The 19,018-nt window shown below is 48.3% G+C and overlaps 1 protein-coding gene across 3 annotated transcripts in view; it reads left to right on the top strand.

The window, feature by feature from the left end:
* MARCH8 (membrane-associated ring finger (C3HC4) 8, E3 ubiquitin protein ligase) overlaps positions 1-17,455 on the top strand; it is a 140,650-nt gene extending 123,195 nt beyond the window's left edge. For 2 of the 3 annotated variants that reach the window (XM_012658409.1, XM_012658410.1), the window contains 5 exons: positions 8,309-8,397; positions 8,638-9,483; positions 10,802-10,982; positions 12,968-13,115; positions 13,686-17,455. In XM_012658409.1, coding sequence (XP_012513863.1) covers positions 8,309-8,397; positions 8,638-9,483; positions 10,802-10,982; positions 12,968-13,115; positions 13,686-13,987 — 1,566 coding nt within the window. In that variant the 3' untranslated portion in view covers positions 13,988-17,455. The remainder of the gene's footprint in view (positions 1-8,308; positions 8,398-8,637; positions 9,484-10,801; positions 10,983-12,967; positions 13,116-13,685) is intronic. The other variant, XM_012658411.1, reaches the window with a different exon arrangement.
* Positions 17,456-19,018: the final 1,563 nt, after the last annotated feature.

The raw sequence follows: 19,018 nt of genomic DNA, 5'->3' as shown, positions 1-19,018 counted from the left end.
TGTTTTTTTTTGCCAAGAATTGAGAGAATTCTGGGGTGGTAGCCAAAGCACTGGCTCTTGACTCCAGAGTCCTAATTCTGTGTTCTGGGTCCACTCCACTGAGCACACCACCGAGAAGGAGTTTAATCATTTAAAAATTAGGTCAACAATCCTCAGGACTGCTGCAAGAACCAAATAAATCAGAGAGATTCAGGAATGCGACACATATCATTCCAGGAACGCCTCCATTTTGTAGACCACCACTCCTGACAACCTACAGAGTAAATCTGCAGGTTTCATCTCTGCTATGGAATGCCTAGTTTCAACAGTTTATGAGAAGATGTGTCTGGAATATATTAACTTATGAAGCTGCTACAGTTTGGCCTGACACAGTGGGTGTTCAGTGAGCACTTGCTGAATGAACTAAACAACTACACCCTGGGGATACTGAGCCTCTAAAACAGAGATTGTCAAACTTGTTGGTCTCAGGACGCCTTTACACTCTTCAAAATTACTGAGGCCCCACAAAGAGCTTTTCTTTATGTGAGTTATGTCTCTCGATCTTTATTATAACAGAACATTTTAAAACACAGGAACACATTCCATTAGAGTCTGGAAGAAGATGCTGTCTTGGATGTTGCTTAGCTCTGAAAACTCCAGTGTGAACTTGTGAGAGAATGAGAATGAGAAAGGCAAATAATGTCTTAGTATTATTAGGAAACTGTTTCAGACTTGCCCCCTTCTACCTTCAGGAGACCCTGAACCAAACTTTAAAGTTAAATATTTAAAGGAAGTCTACAGTAGTGAATGGTCCTTTTGAGTGGTAAATAACTCATAAACACAGCACTTTCACCATGTTATTTCTGGTGATTTTGGAACTTTATATGGTTACACCTGTAGTTTCTGGGACTGCGAAGCCATCTTTGCTTAGAAATTGTTGCCTTCAGTGTAATTTATTGAAAACAAATTATATTTGCAAAACCCTCAACTGTAGCATGGAGACCTGCTTTGGAAGACAAGCTCTGGGAAAGTCTCTTCAGCTGCCGCCTTCCCTCTAGCAGCTGTGATATATGCCCCTCATTGTGCTGGGGATATGCCATTCTTGGAATTCTAACTGCCTCTAAAAGGCCACCAAAGAAAAGAATTCAGTGTTAGTGCTATTTGCTAAACAGTGCTAATTAGTCATTTATAATGGAAATCCTTTTAGCTTTCAGTAGTAGTTTTTATTGTACATTCTCCTCCGTGAATTCTATATTGTATATATTTACTTTTGTAATGGTCAGTTTTAATTAATCGCCTTCGTGAAAGCTCGTTCTTGGCACAGCCCTTCATCAAGAGGCAACATGTATTCATCAGAGGCAGCCACAGAATGGCCTCTGCTCCTTTAATTGTAGCTCATTTTTAAAGTTGAATACAACTTTGTGTTTATTTATAGAAATCCGAGGCTCTCATAATGAAGCATTGGTTTGACAGGGTAACTTCTGTGCTAAGCAGAAAGTTTGCTGAGATGGAATCTCAGCCGGCACATTTCAGTGTCTAAACACCGAGTGAGACTTTATTTGGCTTTATTACCTAAAGTCAGTCCTGCTTATTTGGAAGTTAGCAGATCATTATTTCTTAATTTGGAAGTGGGAGGGCAGTAACCTTTAGCAACCTCCTGAGCAGGAAGCACAAATAAAAAAGTGGTGTGGTGAGCAGGATTTCTAATATGGCTCCCCAAAGATGTCCCACTTAATTGTCCAGAACGTGTGAATGCCACGAGATACTCTCCCATGATCATGTGTTGTATGGCACAGTTGACCTTAGAATATGGGAGATTATTTTGGATTATACACGTAGGCCCAGTGGAATCCCATGAGTTGTCTACTTAAAAGCAGAGAACTTTCTCAGGCTGGTGGCAGAAGGCGATGTCAGAGAGATGATAGCACAAATGGGCTTGAAGACGGAAGGGGTCTTGGGAGACAGGGAATGCTCGCATCCCCTCGGACGCAGCCAGCAAGTGAACAGGACCTCAGTCCTCAAGCCGTAAGGAAATGCATTCTGCCAACAACCTGAATGAAAGTGGAAACCTGTTCTTCCCCAGGGCCTCCGGGAAGAGGGAGACCTGAGCAGAGAATCCTGTCATGCTGTACCTGGACTCCCAGGCAATGGAAACTGTGAGATGATTTGTGTAGTTTTGTGGTGATTTGTTACTCAGCAGTACAAATCTCATACAGGTGGCAAATGCTATCCATTGAAGTGGAAAGACTTTCTCTCTTGGGAGCTGTCAGGGCCATTCACTTCTGAAGTCTCCGTGCTGGCACTGTAATGTAACGTTATCTCTTGATTTAACCATTATCTTCTTTTACTTATTTAAATATTTTGTGTTTTCTTTGTAGAAATAATTATGCAGTGACTTTCGAGTTACTTTGACATGCTCCATAGTGAGAAGTAGGTTTTATATTGAAATGTAGTTCACTCATGCACACAACTGAAAAACAAAATTTCCCCAAAACACTTCATCCTTATTCTGAAAGATAGACTGACATTTTCTATCTTCTTCTGTTCTTTTCATTTTTAAAAATGTAGGTTATGACCTAGTAAATCAATTTCTTTATCTGTTGTCCCAGAGATAGAAAGTTGTTGGCAATTAGTTGTGCTTTTACTTCTTACGTCTTAAACTATCAGTGTTATTTTTTAAATGAATTTCTGTTTAGAAAATAACGCTCAGGGTACGGTGGCATATCGGTTCTGAGGGTCTCCATGGCAAGTCAGTGTCCTTCCCACCCAGCTTCCTTGGTCTGTCTCCTCAGTCGTCTGTGACAGCAGCAGCACAGACGGCAGCGGTGCTGCTCTCTGCTCGTTTCACTTGGTGTATCCATCACTGGACATAACAAGGGCTTTTTCCTTCTTTTTAACGACTTCTAGGAGCCCAGGTACGGCACGACAGATTCTCTGCTCAGGTCTCCCTCTTTCCTGGAGGCCCTGGGGAAGAACGCATTTCCACGTTCATTCAGGTTGTTGGCAGAATGCAGTTCCTTGCGGCCTGAGGGCTGAGGTCCTGTTCACTGGCTGGCTGCCACCTCTAGGGGTGGCGAGCATTCCCCATCGTCACATGACCCCTCCATCCTTTGTATAGATGAAACAATATTGCCTTAGTCAGCTCCAAGCTGATGGCCGTTTAGTTTGATTCTAGCCCTTCACTGTCACAAACAGTGCTGTGTGCAAACCTCTTCGTGCAGGTGTGTGAGGATGAATTCCTATTAATAAAAGAAGAATTGCTGGAACAAAGTACATGTGCCTTTGTCGTTCTGAGGACAGTTGTCATCCTGTGGAAGTTTACCATTTGCTTTCCCACCAGCAGTGTACAGCATGCCTATTTCCTCACGCTTTTGCCAACACAGAATTATTTGATTAAAAAATTTTTTTGCTGATGATGGTACCTCATTGTAGTTTCAATTTGTATTTCTCACTGTAAAAGACATTAAGCATCTTTTCATGTTTTATTAGCCATCTGCATGTTCTTTCCCACTTTTTCTGTTCAGTCACTGATTTGATATACTGTAATATGAGGTCAGTTGTAAACATGGGCTCTGCTTACCTTTTACCCTCCGTATCTAGCCCCTCCTCAAGTTCCTCCTGGCTTGGAAACAAGCTCACCCAGACAGACCATTCCTGTGGCCCTACACCTGTTGATGTAAATCAGATGTAAAGCAGATGGGTAAATTCACTTTCGTTAGGGGCCGGAGACCCCAAATGTTTAAAAGTAGCTTTGCTGGTAAATAAAAAGAAAGCCCGGAGGGGGTTTGGACAGAGAAGAAGGGAGGGGCTGGGGGGAAGGCGTGCCGGTGTCCCGCAGCGAGCAGCTGTGTGGGGCGTCTGCGGGATGAGCGCGCCCTGATAGCTGCTCCAGCGGCAGCAGGTCTTCTGAGAAGAGGAATACCAGTTTCTGCCAAGGACACATGGAAAGTTTTCTTTTCCCCATAGGTTCTTGGCAGCCTTGTTAAAATCATTTAAAACAGTGAATGTGATAGGAAAGCCAGCCACTAAGAGACTTCAGAAAGTATTTGTCATTCCTAAGAAATAAAATAAACCGGGATTTAGGCTTGGACAGAATCCAGAGGTTTGTTTTGGCATAGTTAATTACAGCATCTTAAGAAGAGGGGATTTTTACAGGAATTTTTTTCAGTTTTACTTTCTTTTTCATGATTGAAAAGTCTCTCATTTGACAACCAACAAAGAACTTCAGGAACAGAGAGCTTAAGTTTTCTTGACACATTTGAATTTTCTCATTATGAACATTTGTACCTTTTTTCAGTAACTGTCAAGTCCTGTGTGGTCTGATCCTGTGGAGAGGAGATGTAGGTGTTCTCCAGAGTTGTGTGTGGCATAGACCTCTGGGGCGAGCGCTGCCCTCAGCCCCCGCACGCCGCCCTGCCTGCTGCTCTCAGGACGAGCAGGAGAGCACGTCCTCTCCTAGCTAGTGAGGCCCCTTGCTGCAGAGCTTCTGCAAGGAGATTGCTGGCCTTTGACCGTGTCGACTTCTGGAGTCCGACGCTGGAACCATACTTGAAGCTGCAGACTTTGTTTTGTTGTTGACCAGGCCAGTCTTTTAGATCCTTGTTGGTTGATTGATAGATTCTATTGAGCTTGATACCAGCAACAAACAAAGCTTTTTTTTTTTTTTTTTGAGACAGAGTCTCACTGTGTTGCCCGGGCTAGAGTGCTGTGGCGTCATCCTAGCTCACAGCAACCTCAAACTCCTGGGCTCAAGCGATCCTCCTGCCTCAGCCTCCCGAGTAGCTGGGACTACAGGCATGCGCCACCATGCCCGGCTAATTTTTTCTATATATTTTTAGTTGTCTGATTAATTTCTTTCTATTTTTAGTAGAGACGGGGTCTTGCTCTTGCTCAGGCTAGTCTCGAACTCCTGAGCTCAAACAATCTGCCCGCCTCGGCCTCCCAGAGTGCTAGGATTACAGGCGTGAGCCACCGTGCCTGGCCCAAACAAAGCTCTTTAAAGTTGGTTTGGTGATCCTTTTTCATATGGATTGGTCTTGAACTTCGGTACACGTGCTCATCTATAGCTGCGGACAGCAGGAGCCTCTTATGAGAACTGTGATGGCCCCACAAATCTCGCTGGTTTTTTTGCTTTTATTGAAGGAGTCAGCATTTGTTGAAGCTGAAGTTTGTGTAAAATAACAGTAAGTAGATTTTTTAAATTTCCTGGAAATTTTATGATCTGATAAGGGAGACTCTTACTCTTGTTAAGGCTTGGACATTACCCGCTGAGTGTCTTATAGTGTTTTCATGAGATTGGAGAGCGTGAAATGAGGGCAGGAACGTAGGTGGAGGATGCTGAGGTTGTTCCTATTTCCTGAGTGGAAATTGAGCAGCTGCAGAATCTCCCAGCCCTGCCGTGGTGCCTTTTCTCGTTGGGACTGCTGCCACTGTCTCGCCGGCCTGGACATCTGCCACAAGTGCACACACACCTGTGTGAGGTGGGGAAATGCATGGGGAGGTGAACACAGGTCCTGTGGTGTGTGTGGACAGTGCGGCTGCTTCCTCAATGCAGGCGAGCCTCTCCCCGCTACCGCCGCGCCCTGCCCCATCACAGGCGTGCGAGGCTGTGACCATTACCCCAGAGTACCTTTTGATGTGAATGACTTGAAGGTCAGAACTAGAGTAAGAGGCCATTTTCTCTTGACTTCAGTTTCCTGTCAGACCTGCCTTCTCCCAGGACACTGACCCTGATTGGGTGCCATTCACCAGGTGAGACCCCATCCTCCTCCCACGGGGTTTGCCTTCCCTTCAGAACACGGGAAAGTACGGTGGTTCCAAGAGGATCTTGCTGTTACTGAGATAACAGGGAGGAAGATAACTATATACTTCCCTCTGTCTGCCATCCCTCCTGGGGAGGAGGCTTCCTTTATGACCCAGCAACACAGAGGAACAAGTGACCTCATAGCAGTGAGGGGACAAGGATGTGAATACAGCTAGACACTCCTTCCTCCAAGTCTATGGCAGGGGGCTGGTGGTGGTGACACCTCTCACTTCTCTGAAGTACGCAAGGTCAGCTTGTGGCCTTCATGATACATTGCCTGCCTTGCCTGTATTTGCTGAACAGAGCTGGTCACCCTCAGAAGTAAAAGAAGGGAGCAAGAAGTTAATGAAGGCTTCCAGTCCGGAACAGTGTTAGGACTAAAAGTCAGAGGACAGGCTGATTGTAGGAGTTTGTAGACCTTAGTATAAGTGTCCTCACCTGCATCCTTGTAGTATTAATGGTAAAGCCCCTGATACCAGAAGGCCTTGTGTGCTTGTCTCGGGGGCAAAGGAGCCCCCAGCGGGTTGAGTCTGTGATGGCTGCCTCGAGAGAAGGACGCTGGAGAAAGAGGATGGCTCATGCACTCGGGGCTAGAGGACGCAAGGGATGTAACGGTGTCCACATGGCTCCCAAGATGCGCCTCATTTTGTTTTAGGAAGAATCTTGACAAAGTAGCGATGGGGCTTATTTGGGGGATGTCATTTTTGTGTCTCCAAATAAACTTGAGATTCTTAAGAATTTTGACCATTAATACTTTTAAAGAAAATATACCCAATGTCCGTATGCACATTCAGTTAGGAACTAAATGTGGATTCCTTGGTGACTCACGTGATGTGCTCATGGAGTAATACTCCGTGATCTCAGTGTACACATGCAGCATGCTAACAAGTAACTTTCTGGATCACATTTCTTGAGGTTGAGTTGGATTTAAAATGATGTTTAATCTCTGTTCTGGGGAGTAGGAATAGCAGTCCAGTGAACATCTTAATCAGAGTGCCCATACTGGCTCTCTCCAGGCTGCCAAATTTGCTGTGTGGGGCCCAGGAGTTTCTTGGCTATGGCCATACCTGTTTTTGTGGCTGACCAGTGTCAAGGATCCCATAGGTGGCATGCCAGGATGACAGTGCACTCCAGCTGGTAGCACTTAAGAGCAAGGGCTAGGCCTCAGCTGGGGAATTGTGGGCCAGGGCGGAGCTCCCTCACTTCGAGGAGTTAGGACCAAGGGCCACTCAAGTGGGCCTGGCAAAGGGAGGTGGTGATTTCGGCTTACTCGCGATACAGACTTATGGCACTGTTTCCCTGGAGGTGTGGGTTGCATGAAGCAGATGCTCACTCAGGCTCACTGTCCCAGGCAGGGAAGAGTGTATTTATGTGCATACGCATGGATCTGTGAGGGCCATGGAAACACTGGCGTGGGAGCCCTCTAGCGGTGCTTGTGCATCCTGAGCTCAGCTTCTGTCCCTGTCCCCACTCCCCTGTGTCTGCTTTCTCCCCACTGTGGTGCCTCCTTTCCCTCTCAGATCTTTTCTCTAATTTTGATTGTTCACCACCTGAGAGGTCCTATTCTTTCCCATGGACTTCTTGTTGCACGTTCTTTCAAATTTAATTTTTCTTTTCTTTTCTTTTTTTTTTTTTTTTTGAGGTAGAGTCTCACTCTGTCACCCTGGGTAGAGTGCGGTGGCATCATCATAGCTCACTGCAATCTCAAGATCCTGGACTCGAGATCCTCTTGCCTCAGCCTCCTGAGTAGCTGGGACTACAGGTGCTCACCACCACACCTGGCTAATTTTTCTATTTTTCTTAGAGATGGGGTCTCTTGCTCAGGCTGGTCTCGAGCTCCTGAGCAATCCTACCTCGGCCTCCCACAGCGCTAGGATTACAGATGTGAGCCACCACACCCAGCCAGATTTAAATTTTCTTGATGACTTTTCTTAATTCTCAATTCCAAGTTTAGATTGGTTGGGAACATTTTGTGCTCATTATCCTCCTAGGCCCTGATTGAGCTATGACTGGTGGTCAGGTGGGCTCCCTTTTGTATAAGGATCCATGGCAGGGCAGCGAGGTTTCACAGACCAGAGCATGGGTGCTGTGCATGAGGCTGTGGAGTAGGAGAGAGCTCTCAGATGTGCCGGCCTGGATTAGGGTCCTTTCAGGAACTAGGTGAGTGTGCTGGGGCTGGGAGGCAAGTGTGGCAGCACGGTGCTTCACGCTTCTTTCGCATTTCTATAGCACCTTTTAGTACTTGATTTCTTGACTTCTGTATGAACTAATTAAATTTAGATGCTCGGGAAACAAAGGACCACTGAACCTGCAAGAGATCAGTGGTGGTGTTCTGTAGTCTGAGACATTTCTTGGCTACACTTCTATCCGCAGATAAGAAAAAAGAGTGCTGTTTAATGTGTTTTGCCTAGGCTTGTAGGGACCTAGTGCATGTTACTCATTGAGCAGTGTTGCCATTCAGAAGGGGACAGTGCCCGTGGTCCCTTAGCTCATTCCTGAACACTGACCAGCGATGTGTCGTTACAGGCAGGGAGTCCTCCGTCAGCGTCAGCTCCGGCTCCCGTGTCTGCCTTCTCCCGCACTTCCGTCACACCGTCCGCCCAGGACATCTGCAGGTAACACTCTGCTTCGGTGCCGTGACGATCAGTGTGCGTCCCAGAAACAGGCACTCGTGTCTGTGGGTTCTCGAATTTCCAATTGCTTGATCAGTCTACCTTTGGACAGCTGGCCCAGTTTTATGTGCTGTTTGCTCACAGGTTGTTACCCATGCAAGTTTCATTTCTTCACTTTGGTGTCTATTCTCTTTTAAAATTGTTTTTACTTTCTGTGCTTTTATTCCACTCTTCTGCATGCAGTTCCAGTGCAGTGTTTTCTGAGTGTTGTCACCACAGTCCTGTGCAGTCTGCTGTTGTCTTGAAAACTCCTCAATGCCAGAGTTCTCTGACACAAGGTCTCACTGTGACAGTTATCTGTAAAGACACAGTACAGGCGTCAAAGAGAAATTCCTTTGGTTCAGAATGGGTCCAGGGCTTCAAGCCTGGTAAGAATACCAAAGCCAGAAGAACACTGAAGTTCTCAAAGTCCCTAAATGATGTGGGCGAGAAGGCCCAAGATACTTTGGAAAGTTTTGACTATGTGGAAAGAACTTGTTCTGAAGGAAAATTAATACTCCCTCAAGATCCACGGCTCAGAATTAACAGATTCCATCATCAAGAAAAAAGAATGCTGATCCGCAGACCTCTTGGCAGTTCCAAGCATTCTTGTGTTTCGTCCCTTTCTGCCAGTTGTTCAGCTGCCTCAGAGGTGGGAGCTGGCAAGGGAGGTGCGCACATCCCGCTGTCGGACGAGAAAGGAGATGGCGAGGCCGTGTCCAGAAGCCGGCGGCTGCTCCGGTACCTGCTCTCTCTCTCACGTGGCTCGAGCACCAGCAGCCTGCACAGGTTCCACGAGCTGGAGAGCTGCGCCGCTCACCTGCGTGCCGCCAAGTCCTCCAGTGGGCCGGCTGGGAGCACCGGCTTCTGCTCCGACGAAATGGGAGACGACGACGTCTTTGAGGACAGCACGTCCACAAAACCGAAAAGCAGGGTCCTGCGGGCGCCCCTTTGCTCCACAGAAAAGGACAGCGACCTGGATAGTTCTTCTCCCCTCTCTGAGAAATGTCCCCCCATGTCCCCTGTGTCCACATCAGGGGATGCCTGCAGGTTGGTTTGCCAGGAAGCGCTGCTCTGGCCGTCTCTGCTTGCACCCATAGCGTCCTCTTGCTTTAATATGTGAAGTTTCAGGAAAATGAAGTAATAGGCAGTTGTAGCCAATTGTGGGTTAATAGTTTTCTCCAGAAGAATGGAGTATGGTGTCATTTGGAAAACTAATTTTTATGATGTGGGTTCCAAGATACTTTCACAGATGATACATGAGGAAGAAGCTCCACATATTAAAGGCCAAGCTGACTCTTCTCAACTAAAAATAAGTAGATTTTACATAAAGAAATTTGAAGAAGAAATAGTATCTCCAGCTTTCCAGCTTTTCCTGCACGCGTGTGGGAAGTGGCTGTTCTGCAGTGGCTCCTCCCTCCCTCCAGCTGTGCCCAGGTCCTAACTCCACTTCCCGCCTTTATCTGCCTTGTGCAGCATCCTTGTCTGGCCTCAGGGATTCACTTTTGTCACACTCTTGTGCCTTCCCCACTCTGACCTTTCCCTAGTCTCCCCTCCTCATGCCAGCTGTCATCGCCGGATGAGAAACCCCTCTCACTGAGACAGACAGCCCGAGAGGCGGCTCCTTCAGGAAAGGTCCCGCCCTGCTCTCCAGCTGCTGGGAAAGAGCCTCTTTCTCAAAAGCTTGTTAAAGTTCCTGGAGGTTAGTAGTTACATCCTGCCGCACGCCTCCTTGGAAATAAGGAATGCTTTTAAATTAACTCTCACTCACTGCTATGAGTAGTCCTGAAAAAGGAAATGAAATGGTAGCACCTGATAACGGTGAGTGTTTAGGTCCAGGAGAGGTACTGTGGTCTTTGTTTACTCCCAGAAAGAGGACAGAAATGTACGGTTGTGGTGTGTGGAGGTGAGGTCAGTGTTCATAGCTAAAGAGCAGTGTCATCGCCTTTTAAGTCACTGTGGCATTTTTGGAAGGTGGAATGCCGGGTTTGTTTTACGTAGAAATTTTTCGTCTAATTATTTTAACATCTTACTACATTGTAGAAAATGATTTCGGGTTGCCTTAAATTTGTCTTTCAGTTGAAGTTCTTAAGTCTTACTGAAAAGTGACTGCTTTGTCATTTCTTGTGTCATTTTTTCCTCTTTGTTACCAAATGCCATCCAGATATTCCATGTTGGTGCGGTAAGCTAGAAACTTTTAGTTTGTGGTCACTGTTTTCATATGTGTTTGTATATTTTCTGCTCATAGTTACTTCTGTGTTGTCTGTTTCTGAAGGTTTTCCAGGGTGGGTGGGGATTGACTTCCTACTGAAGCGTCACCTTCCTCGTTGTGGGACCCCCTCACAGTGACTGCTTTCCTTCGATACAGGATCTGTCACTGTGAGGGAGATGACGAGAGCCCTCTGATCACGCCCTGCCGCTGCACGGGGAGCCTCCACTTCGTGCACCGGACCTGCCTGCAGCAGTGGATCAAGAGCTCGGACACGCGCTGCTGCGAGCTCTGCAAGTACGAGTTCGTCATGGAGACCAAGCTGAAGCCCTTGAGAAAAGTACGTGTGAGGGAGAGACGTTGCTGGAATTGCTTTGCTCTCTGTAAAACAAGTGCCCTGAAAGAGTTAGCGCCGCAGACCGTGCAGCCATGGCTTGCCTCCTGTGCTCGTTTACTTGAAAAGCTGGGGCTGGTGCTTACATTCATGCTGTAGAGTGTCCTTTCTGGTTCTGACTTCCAAGTCCCTCCCTTCAGGAAGAAGCTCTTTCTGACCGTTCCTAATGTTTCCTTTTCCTTCAAACTAAGCCTGCTTGTTTGTCTGTGTCGGTCATCTGGCCCTTGACCACAGAGTGTTCTGAGACATATCTTAGTTAGCATTTAACTTCATATGTATTAACTGTTCACGTCTTGCCTCTCCACAGAATTAGGACTGTATGTTAGAGATTAGTATCTTTCCCCAGCACTCAGCACAGCATAGCACACCATAATTGACTTGTGTACACCTGTGATCAGCGTTTGCTGGATAGGAGAGTGGGTGGGTGGATGGGGAAAAGAAAGGAACCACGGACATGTGACATGCTGCTGTCTTCAGGTCCCATGTCATTGCTCCCTCTGAGAGGAGCTTTGTCCATGGCACTGGCCTCCTGTTTAAATGTTCACTGTTCTCATATATCTCTCTACATGCCCAGCACAGAAGGTTTTGTTTGGAGGAATAAGAGACTATTCTGTCTGAAAACATTAATATGTAAATTGCAGGGGGTGTCATGTAATCAAATAACAGTACATGGCAGTGCAAATTAAATGTGAAATTATGTGGCGGGGGAGCATATTGGACATTGAGAGAAGAAAGTGCTCCGGCTAGGTGCCAGGGAAGTAGCACACTGGCAGCGTCATAGAATGTTCGGGTTTCAGAGTGGTTCTTGGAAGATGACTAGCACTTTGGAGGCGAAGTGAAAGAAGTTTAGAGAGGTCAAATTGTTTGTGGAGAAAAGCATACACCAAAAAGCTGAGGGCGAGTGTTCAAGGGCTGTGCAAGGGTCGATCTACGTGTGTCCCAGGAATAGTGGGGATCAGGGATCAGGAACACCAAGGTGTTGACTCTGTGTTTAGAGAGGAAGCCCAGGGAACTTGCTAGTGTATAAAACCCCAGCAGAAAGCAGTCTCATGCTGGAGAAAGCAGGCACAAACTATATAAAAAATGTTCCGCCCCAGTAAAAGCCTTATAATTTATTGGCTGTCTGTTCTATACTAATCTCTCAAGTGAGTCTTATGACAATACAGGTAGTCCACAAGGCTCTAGTTTCAACTTACCCTGCATAGATCCATCTGGATAAAGCTATGATTAGGGTTGACAAAGGATGTGCAGAGTGTTTACACTTTGTTCTTTCTCTCTACCTTTATGTGTTTTCTTCTGATTCGGAAACCAGTAAATGAAAATGAAAATCTGGCTATTTGGAGTAAATTAATGAGCTCCTAGAGGAGATGGGACTGGCAGAGTCTGCTTGTACCAGGAACTCTTAGCATCGATTTCGAGCTGTTGCTGCCAAAGTAGCAGAGGACCAAAGAGTGAGCGCCTTTGCCATTCACCTTCACAACATAGCGTGACCCATCTGCTAGTGTGTGTGGCATCATCAACCCTCTTCTCCCCTGCTTGTCCATGCCAGTCAGCAAGTCAGGGAGACTTAAAACATAGCACCTGGGTTTCCGGCCAACATGTCTTCAGTAGGACTAAAATTGTAGCATCCTCTGTCAGGCCATTTAATGTGTGCTTGCAAGAATGAGCAGACGAGGGCATTGCCGCTGGTAGTTCAGCACTCATCTTGATCCTAGCTTCTTTTCATTGCATAGAAAGTTGGCTGTGCCTGGTACCTGGTTTGAAGCCAGATGGTTTAAAGAGAACTACTTTATGTATTTGGGGAAATTCATCTAGCTTGGGAAAGGGGGGGGGGGATTGGAAAGCCAGTCTTGCCCATCTACAGTGTTCTCACCCCTCTGTAGCCCTTCACCTTGAGCCCGAGCCTCATGCCCTGCATGTTGTCTTTCCAGTGGGAGAAGCTGCAGATGACAGCCAACGAGCGCAGGAAGATCATGTGCTCAGTGACGTTCCATGTCATCGCCATCACCTGCGTGGTCTGGTCCTTGTATGTGCTCATCGACCGCACCGCTGAGGAGATCAAGCAGGGGCAGGCAACAGGTGAGTGCTTACGCCGACAGGTGAGCTCAGCCCAGAGCTCCCGGATGGCACACTGGGTCTCAGGATTGGAGCGTTGTTCCAGTCATACCACAGACGTCTGGGTTTCTGGACGGGGAACGCAGATTAGCAGGCACCAGGGGTCCTTTTTGGATGTTTCTCTTGATGCGGTGGTAGTTTTTGAGACTCGGTCAGAAGAGATCAAATCGTGGACCGTGAGAATCTCCACAAACTATCTCCTGGAAAAACAGGATAAAAGGTAGTGGACACTCTCTTCTGTCTCTCCTTTGACAAAGGAGGGTTTGGCCAGTTGAGAATCTACTGGTTGGGGTGTGCGCCTCTAGATCCTCCTGAGGCAGGAGAGTCACTTGAGCCCAGGAGTTCAAGGCTGCAGTGAGCTGTGATGGCGTCTGTGGACAGCCACCGCACTTTAGCCTGGGCAACATAGCAAGACCTCGTCTCCAAACAAACAAAACTAAGAATCTGTTGGTTATGGGAAGTTCAGAAGTAGTGTTTTATGTACTTCATATCTTAAATAAGATCTACTAATACGCTGAGTTTCGTTCCTTTCAGGAATCCTAGAGTGGCCCTTTTGGACTAAATTGGTGGTTGTGGCCGTCGGCTTCACCGGAGGACTTCTTTTTATGTATGTTCAGTGCAAAGTATATGTGCAATTATGGAAGAGACTCAAGGCTTATAATAGAGTGATCTATGTTCAGAATTGTCCAGAAACAAGCAAAAAGAATATTTTCGAAAAATCTGCACTAACAGAGCCCAACTTTGAAAATAAAGATGGACGTGGAGTCTCTCATTCCGACACAAACTCTTGTTGCACAGAGCCTGAAGACACTGGAGCAGACATCATTCACGTTTGATTGTCTGGAGGGAGTAGTTTTCCTGGACATGTGTGAAGAGCTGAAGGAAATTGTTTACTGCCAATTGTGTACCTTTCTTATGTCCTTTAATAACATAGACTGGGCAGGTGACTATTTTTAGTGGCTTCTCTTTTTCTGAACCCTCCTTAGTGAATCTCCTCGAAAGCCCTTCCAGGAGCCAGGCATGGCTGGGTCCCCCCTCTGCCAGGCTGCTCTGTGGGAAGAGAAGGTGGAAGACCCCATGATGCCTTGATGGGGAGACGGCTGAGTTGCCACCATGATCTTGAGCAGAACGAGAGAATAAAATGCCAAACCTGAGGGAAGAGCAGGAGCAAAACCAGCCCTGATGTGCAGCTTCTTCCAGCTCGCAGCTTCCAGGCCCTGGAGTGGAGTGCTGGGAAATGTCTAGCCCCGAGGAGGGGATCCCCTCTGCACGGAGGAGAGCCCGTCTAGGCACAAACTCCTGCCCGCCCTCTTCTGATGCTGCCGCCTTGGCGCTCTCAAGCAGGCAGTGCCTGGTGCTTTGTGTGTGGTGGCATGTGATTCACTGAGCAAACAGCACTTTACTGAAGAGAATCTTTATTTTGTGATACGTGTGTCCAGTGGGATTGACACTTAAAGAACATCTCATTTAGAGATCTTCCCTTTGTTACCCTTGTTATCTCTTTTACATCATAATAGATCTAAAACCCTTTTTGCCTTATATATGCTAAGAAGTGTGACATTCACTCTTGTGTCCATAAGACAGACTTGTAACTTTAAAATGGGACAGACAGATCTGAGGCTTTTTCGTAACAGATTTCATGGGAATTAATGGATGTTAAATGGCAATTAGAGCGTAATTCCTATGCTTTTGAGCTTGTTTTACGACAAGTCCTTATTTCATAAGCCTGCTCTGTACTTTTCTTTTTAGTCAACACTGAGAAAGAAGGGTTTTTGAGATCTAAACAGAAGGAAAGGAAGTGAATAATTACAACAAAAATGAATATTTAAAAAATATTCCTTTATAGACAAAGCTCTCCAGTTGGTGCTGCCATCTTGGTTGGGGCACGTGTACTGCAGGTGCTCCTAGGCGCTGGCCCACCGTGCAGTTCTGCTCGGGGGAAGGTTCTGTGGAGTCAGCACTGAGGGCCAAGAGGCAAGTGGACTGGCTCTAGGATGAGGACCAGGTGTGAGCAGCAAACTGCCAGGGTCCCCAGCCACGTACCTGCCCATCTGTTGCCTTAACTGGACTGAACAGACAGGATCCTTTAGGGGCCCTTGGCCCCACTCTTGGTCCATTCTGTCATCAGGGATTATCTCCTGTACCAGTTTCATAAAACAAACAAAACCAAAATCACCACCATCAAATGGCCTTTATCCCTTTAAAAAGTCTGCTTAACATTCTGTTTTTAAAACCCAGTTCCATAGTACCAGGCAAATATGGCCAACTCTGGGAAAGCAGGCCGGGAGGGCCTACCCACAGTGTGAGGAGGGCACATGCTGTCTGTCCAGGTGACCTTCATCCGGCTGGCAGAGGGCGGTGAGGTGTCCGGCGGTCCTGCACTCACTGTCTCTGAGCCTTAGGTGTCTTGTCCGTCGTCCTGTTAAAAGGAGCAAACACAAGGTAATTTGTTTGCCTTTCAGAGTGGAAACCTGTGCTTCGTTTTGAGGTCCAGGATGAGGCTGAAGGGTCTCTGAGCTCTGGGCGCATTGGCATCGCCAGTCCTGGGCTGTGGAGCTGCCCTGCCATGGCCTTCTCTGGGCGGACAGGCGCTGTCCGGCCACAGCCGGCTCCTGAAAATAGGTCAGGTCAGCCTGTCCTCTCTCCAGGCCACGTCCAGCCTGTGCCTGTGTTCACTGCGCCCCAAAGTGCAATTACCCACACCCCTTCTCCTTCTGGGGACACCAGGCAGCCACAGACTGTCCACTCAGGGGAGCTGAATCCCAGGTCAGCCCTGCCACTGCCTCTTAGGAACTCTGCCCAGGCAAGGCCCCTGGTTTTGTGCACCTGTCCCTGCCACCCTCCAACAGTGGATGAGTGGTTGAAGACTGGGCTAGGTTTTAAGTGTGAATCCCCCCACCCATGGAATCCCTTCTGCTGAATTTGAAAAGCACCGAGACTTCCTGTAGAGAGGAAAGTGTGCTGTGGTAGGAATAGCCGCTGGGCAGCCCACCCGGTGTGGCTGGCACCCCCTCGTGGCAGGGGTGCCTGTAGTGTCACTCCCATGCCCAACCAGATTCTCACGTGAAGCCGTCTCCCTTTTCAGAAGGCCTAACACCGTCTCGTCATCTCTGGCCACTCTGTGGACAGTCCTCCCGCATCCTCCTTTCCCCTCCTGGCGGGGCACGCAGCTGCCGCCTGGACGTCGCCTTGCTTGCAGGTTCTCCTTCAGCACCTCCGATCCGTCCTGCCCTCGGGGACTGACTAGTAGCGGAGCGCCAAGCCTGGCAGGGGGTGCTCTGCTGCCATCTAGTGGGGACACAGTATCTGGCAGTATTCCTTTCGTCTGGGTGAACTTGCCAAGTTCTTTTGGGGAGCAATTTATTCCCCACTTCTCCCCCACCCCTTATTTTGCATTTCGCTTTAGTGGTAGGATGGCATTTGGCTGAACCATATGGAAACCCAGGATGAGGTTTCAGGGCCAGGAGGGCTGACGTTTGCGGGCCAGGGAAGGGGAAGCAGACAGGCAGTCTCCTGTGTGTCACCAGTCTCCATGAGTACCACTTCCAGGTTTCTGACTTCAGCAGGAAATGGATTTTTGTGTCCCAAGACTATTGTGAGACTCTCTCGGAAAGCCTATAAAAGATCTCTTTCTCCTCTGGGCTTCTAATGTCTCTCCCTTTTTTGCTTCAATCCCCCTTTTCAGTCATACAGGCCTAGCTTCTGCCTGTTCGTGTGCCCTACCTGGCCACAGGTGTGCAGGCCCCCGGCAGCGGGGCCAGTTTGGGAGCCTCTGGTGGTGCCTGCGTGGCCTGCGGCTGCTTCTGCAGCCCCGGCGTGGCCTGCAGGGCTAGAGGGGGGCTGGGGCCAGCAGGGTGAGCTCCACGGCGCTGTGGACACGGCCGGATGCAAATACATTTGAAATACTTTCCCTTTTGAATCTGGTTTGAAATATGCAGCTTCCGTCTCTAGCCCAAGGAAAGACCAAAACGTAGGGAAATAAAAGCATTTATCTTTGTTTTGGAAGTAATTGTTCAAGTCGCGCGCCTGATCAGGCACAGTTAGATGCAGTGTTCATAGAAAGTTGATTGTTAATAAAAACCAAATTTACACTGGCATGTGTGGTGTAGTTTCTAAAAGGCACTTCACATTTGCAATGTTTCTTACCTTGGAGAATTTCTAGTTATTGAATGTCTAGTTTTGTATTCTTTTGTGTATGTTCACTGTTTCTCAGTATTACCACTTGAATAATTCTCTGTACAGGGGGTTGTTTGTGCTATACACTGGGGTGTCTAACTGCAGCAATAAAGCCTTTCTTTAAAAAAGGAGTTTTGCCATGAGACTGCTTCCTGCCAGGAGGCTGGGGACGTCGGCAGGCACCCCAGTGGCCCTGATCACCTTTCCAGGTTTGTCAGGCTTGTCTGGAAAGAATATCAGGCGGCCTCTGGAGGTGTCTTTTCCACAGCCTGTCCCTCAGGCACTGGCATGTGTTTGGGGCCGGGGTGTCTGGGGGGTGCGTGATGGGAATGAAAATTGAGGCGTTTCACGCAGCTGTGCTTGCTTCAGACTTCCAGGCTCACTTGCTTGGGCTCGCCACTCTGGGGAAGCCGGACTCGGTGTGTGGCAAACGTCCATGGGAGCAGTTGATCGTGAACCCGCCTCGTCTGTGGAAACCTGTTTCCTGACCCACAGCCCAGCTGAGTAAGAGAACCAGGGAGAGCAGCAGGGTTGCTGGTGCCATCTCTGCCAGGCTGCATCTCCCAGCTTCTGGCGGGGCTTCCCTGAGGGATGGCAGGGCCACTGTTGCTCAGGTGCAAAGCCCACAGGGCTGGGAGAGCTGGCATCCCCACCAAGGGTAGGGGTTGCAGGAGGGAGGCCAGGCTTGCCCAGACATGCTGCAGCCTCGTAAGGTGGGCCTGGAGAATTCTTCCACACCAGGCTGCGGCAGACATGGGAGCTAAGCGCAAGGATGCTCTGTGGAGCCGTGGCCACAGCTGAGCGTCAGAGAGCAGGAGGCTCTGGCTCCAGGTAGAGGATGGGCCCACAGAGCCACTGAACCTGCTTGAGGACAGCCGCAGGGCTCAGTGCTGAGGGGTGGAGCTGGAAGAAGAACCTGTTCCTGTATGAAGGCGAGGGCTGGGGCTCCTAGAGGAGCCACTGTGTTTTTCAGGAATGTTGGGAGCTTGGCTGAAGAGCCACTAGGTAGGGTCTTGGTACAGGCAGGCCAAGCCTTCCTGTCCTTTGATCCCAGCCACAGCGATGGGGTATAGGGCTCCCGCACCCCCAGGGGATGTCTGGGCAGCAAACTACTGCTCAAAAGCAGCCTCCAGTTTTTGTAAATAAACTTTGATGTGCAACCATGCCCATTCACTTACATATCGTCTACAGCTGACTTCCTGCTGCAGTGGCCAAGGTGGATAGTGGGGACAGAGTGTATGGCCTGCAAAGCCTGAAATGCTTTCAGTGTGGCCCTTTATAGAAAAGTTTGCCAACTCTTGGTCAATGTGAATGGTGCCCTGGAATTGCTGGTGCACAGCCCATGTGACATCTTGGTGACAGAGATGTTGATGAGCCCTCTCCAGGGCCTTGGAAGTGCCAGCCTCCGTGTTGCTGGGGCTGGAAGGAGCTGAGAGGGCGGCTCCTCCCTGCTTGGGGTTTCAGGCTGCTGGGCAATGGATGATCCCCAGGGCTCCCAGGGAGCTCACCAGATGACCAGGGAATGCCCGCAGGCCTCTCTCTGGAAAACAGGGAATGTCTGGTTAACACGCTAACTGCCATGTGAGTTGTATTTAACTCACACTAGTTTCGAGCCCCGGGTCTCGTGAAGTATGTGTAACTCACGTGTCTCTTCACCTTGGGAGCCATGAGAACTATTTTTCAAGTTGCAT

Source organism: Propithecus coquereli, unplaced genomic scaffold (assembly GCF_000956105.1).
Source record: "Propithecus coquereli isolate 6110/MARCELLA unplaced genomic scaffold, Pcoq_1.0 Scaffold585, whole genome shotgun sequence".
Lineage (NCBI taxonomy): Eukaryota > Metazoa > Chordata > Mammalia > Primates > Indriidae > Propithecus > Propithecus coquereli.
This window is presented reverse-complemented; position numbering and strand designations above follow the sequence as displayed.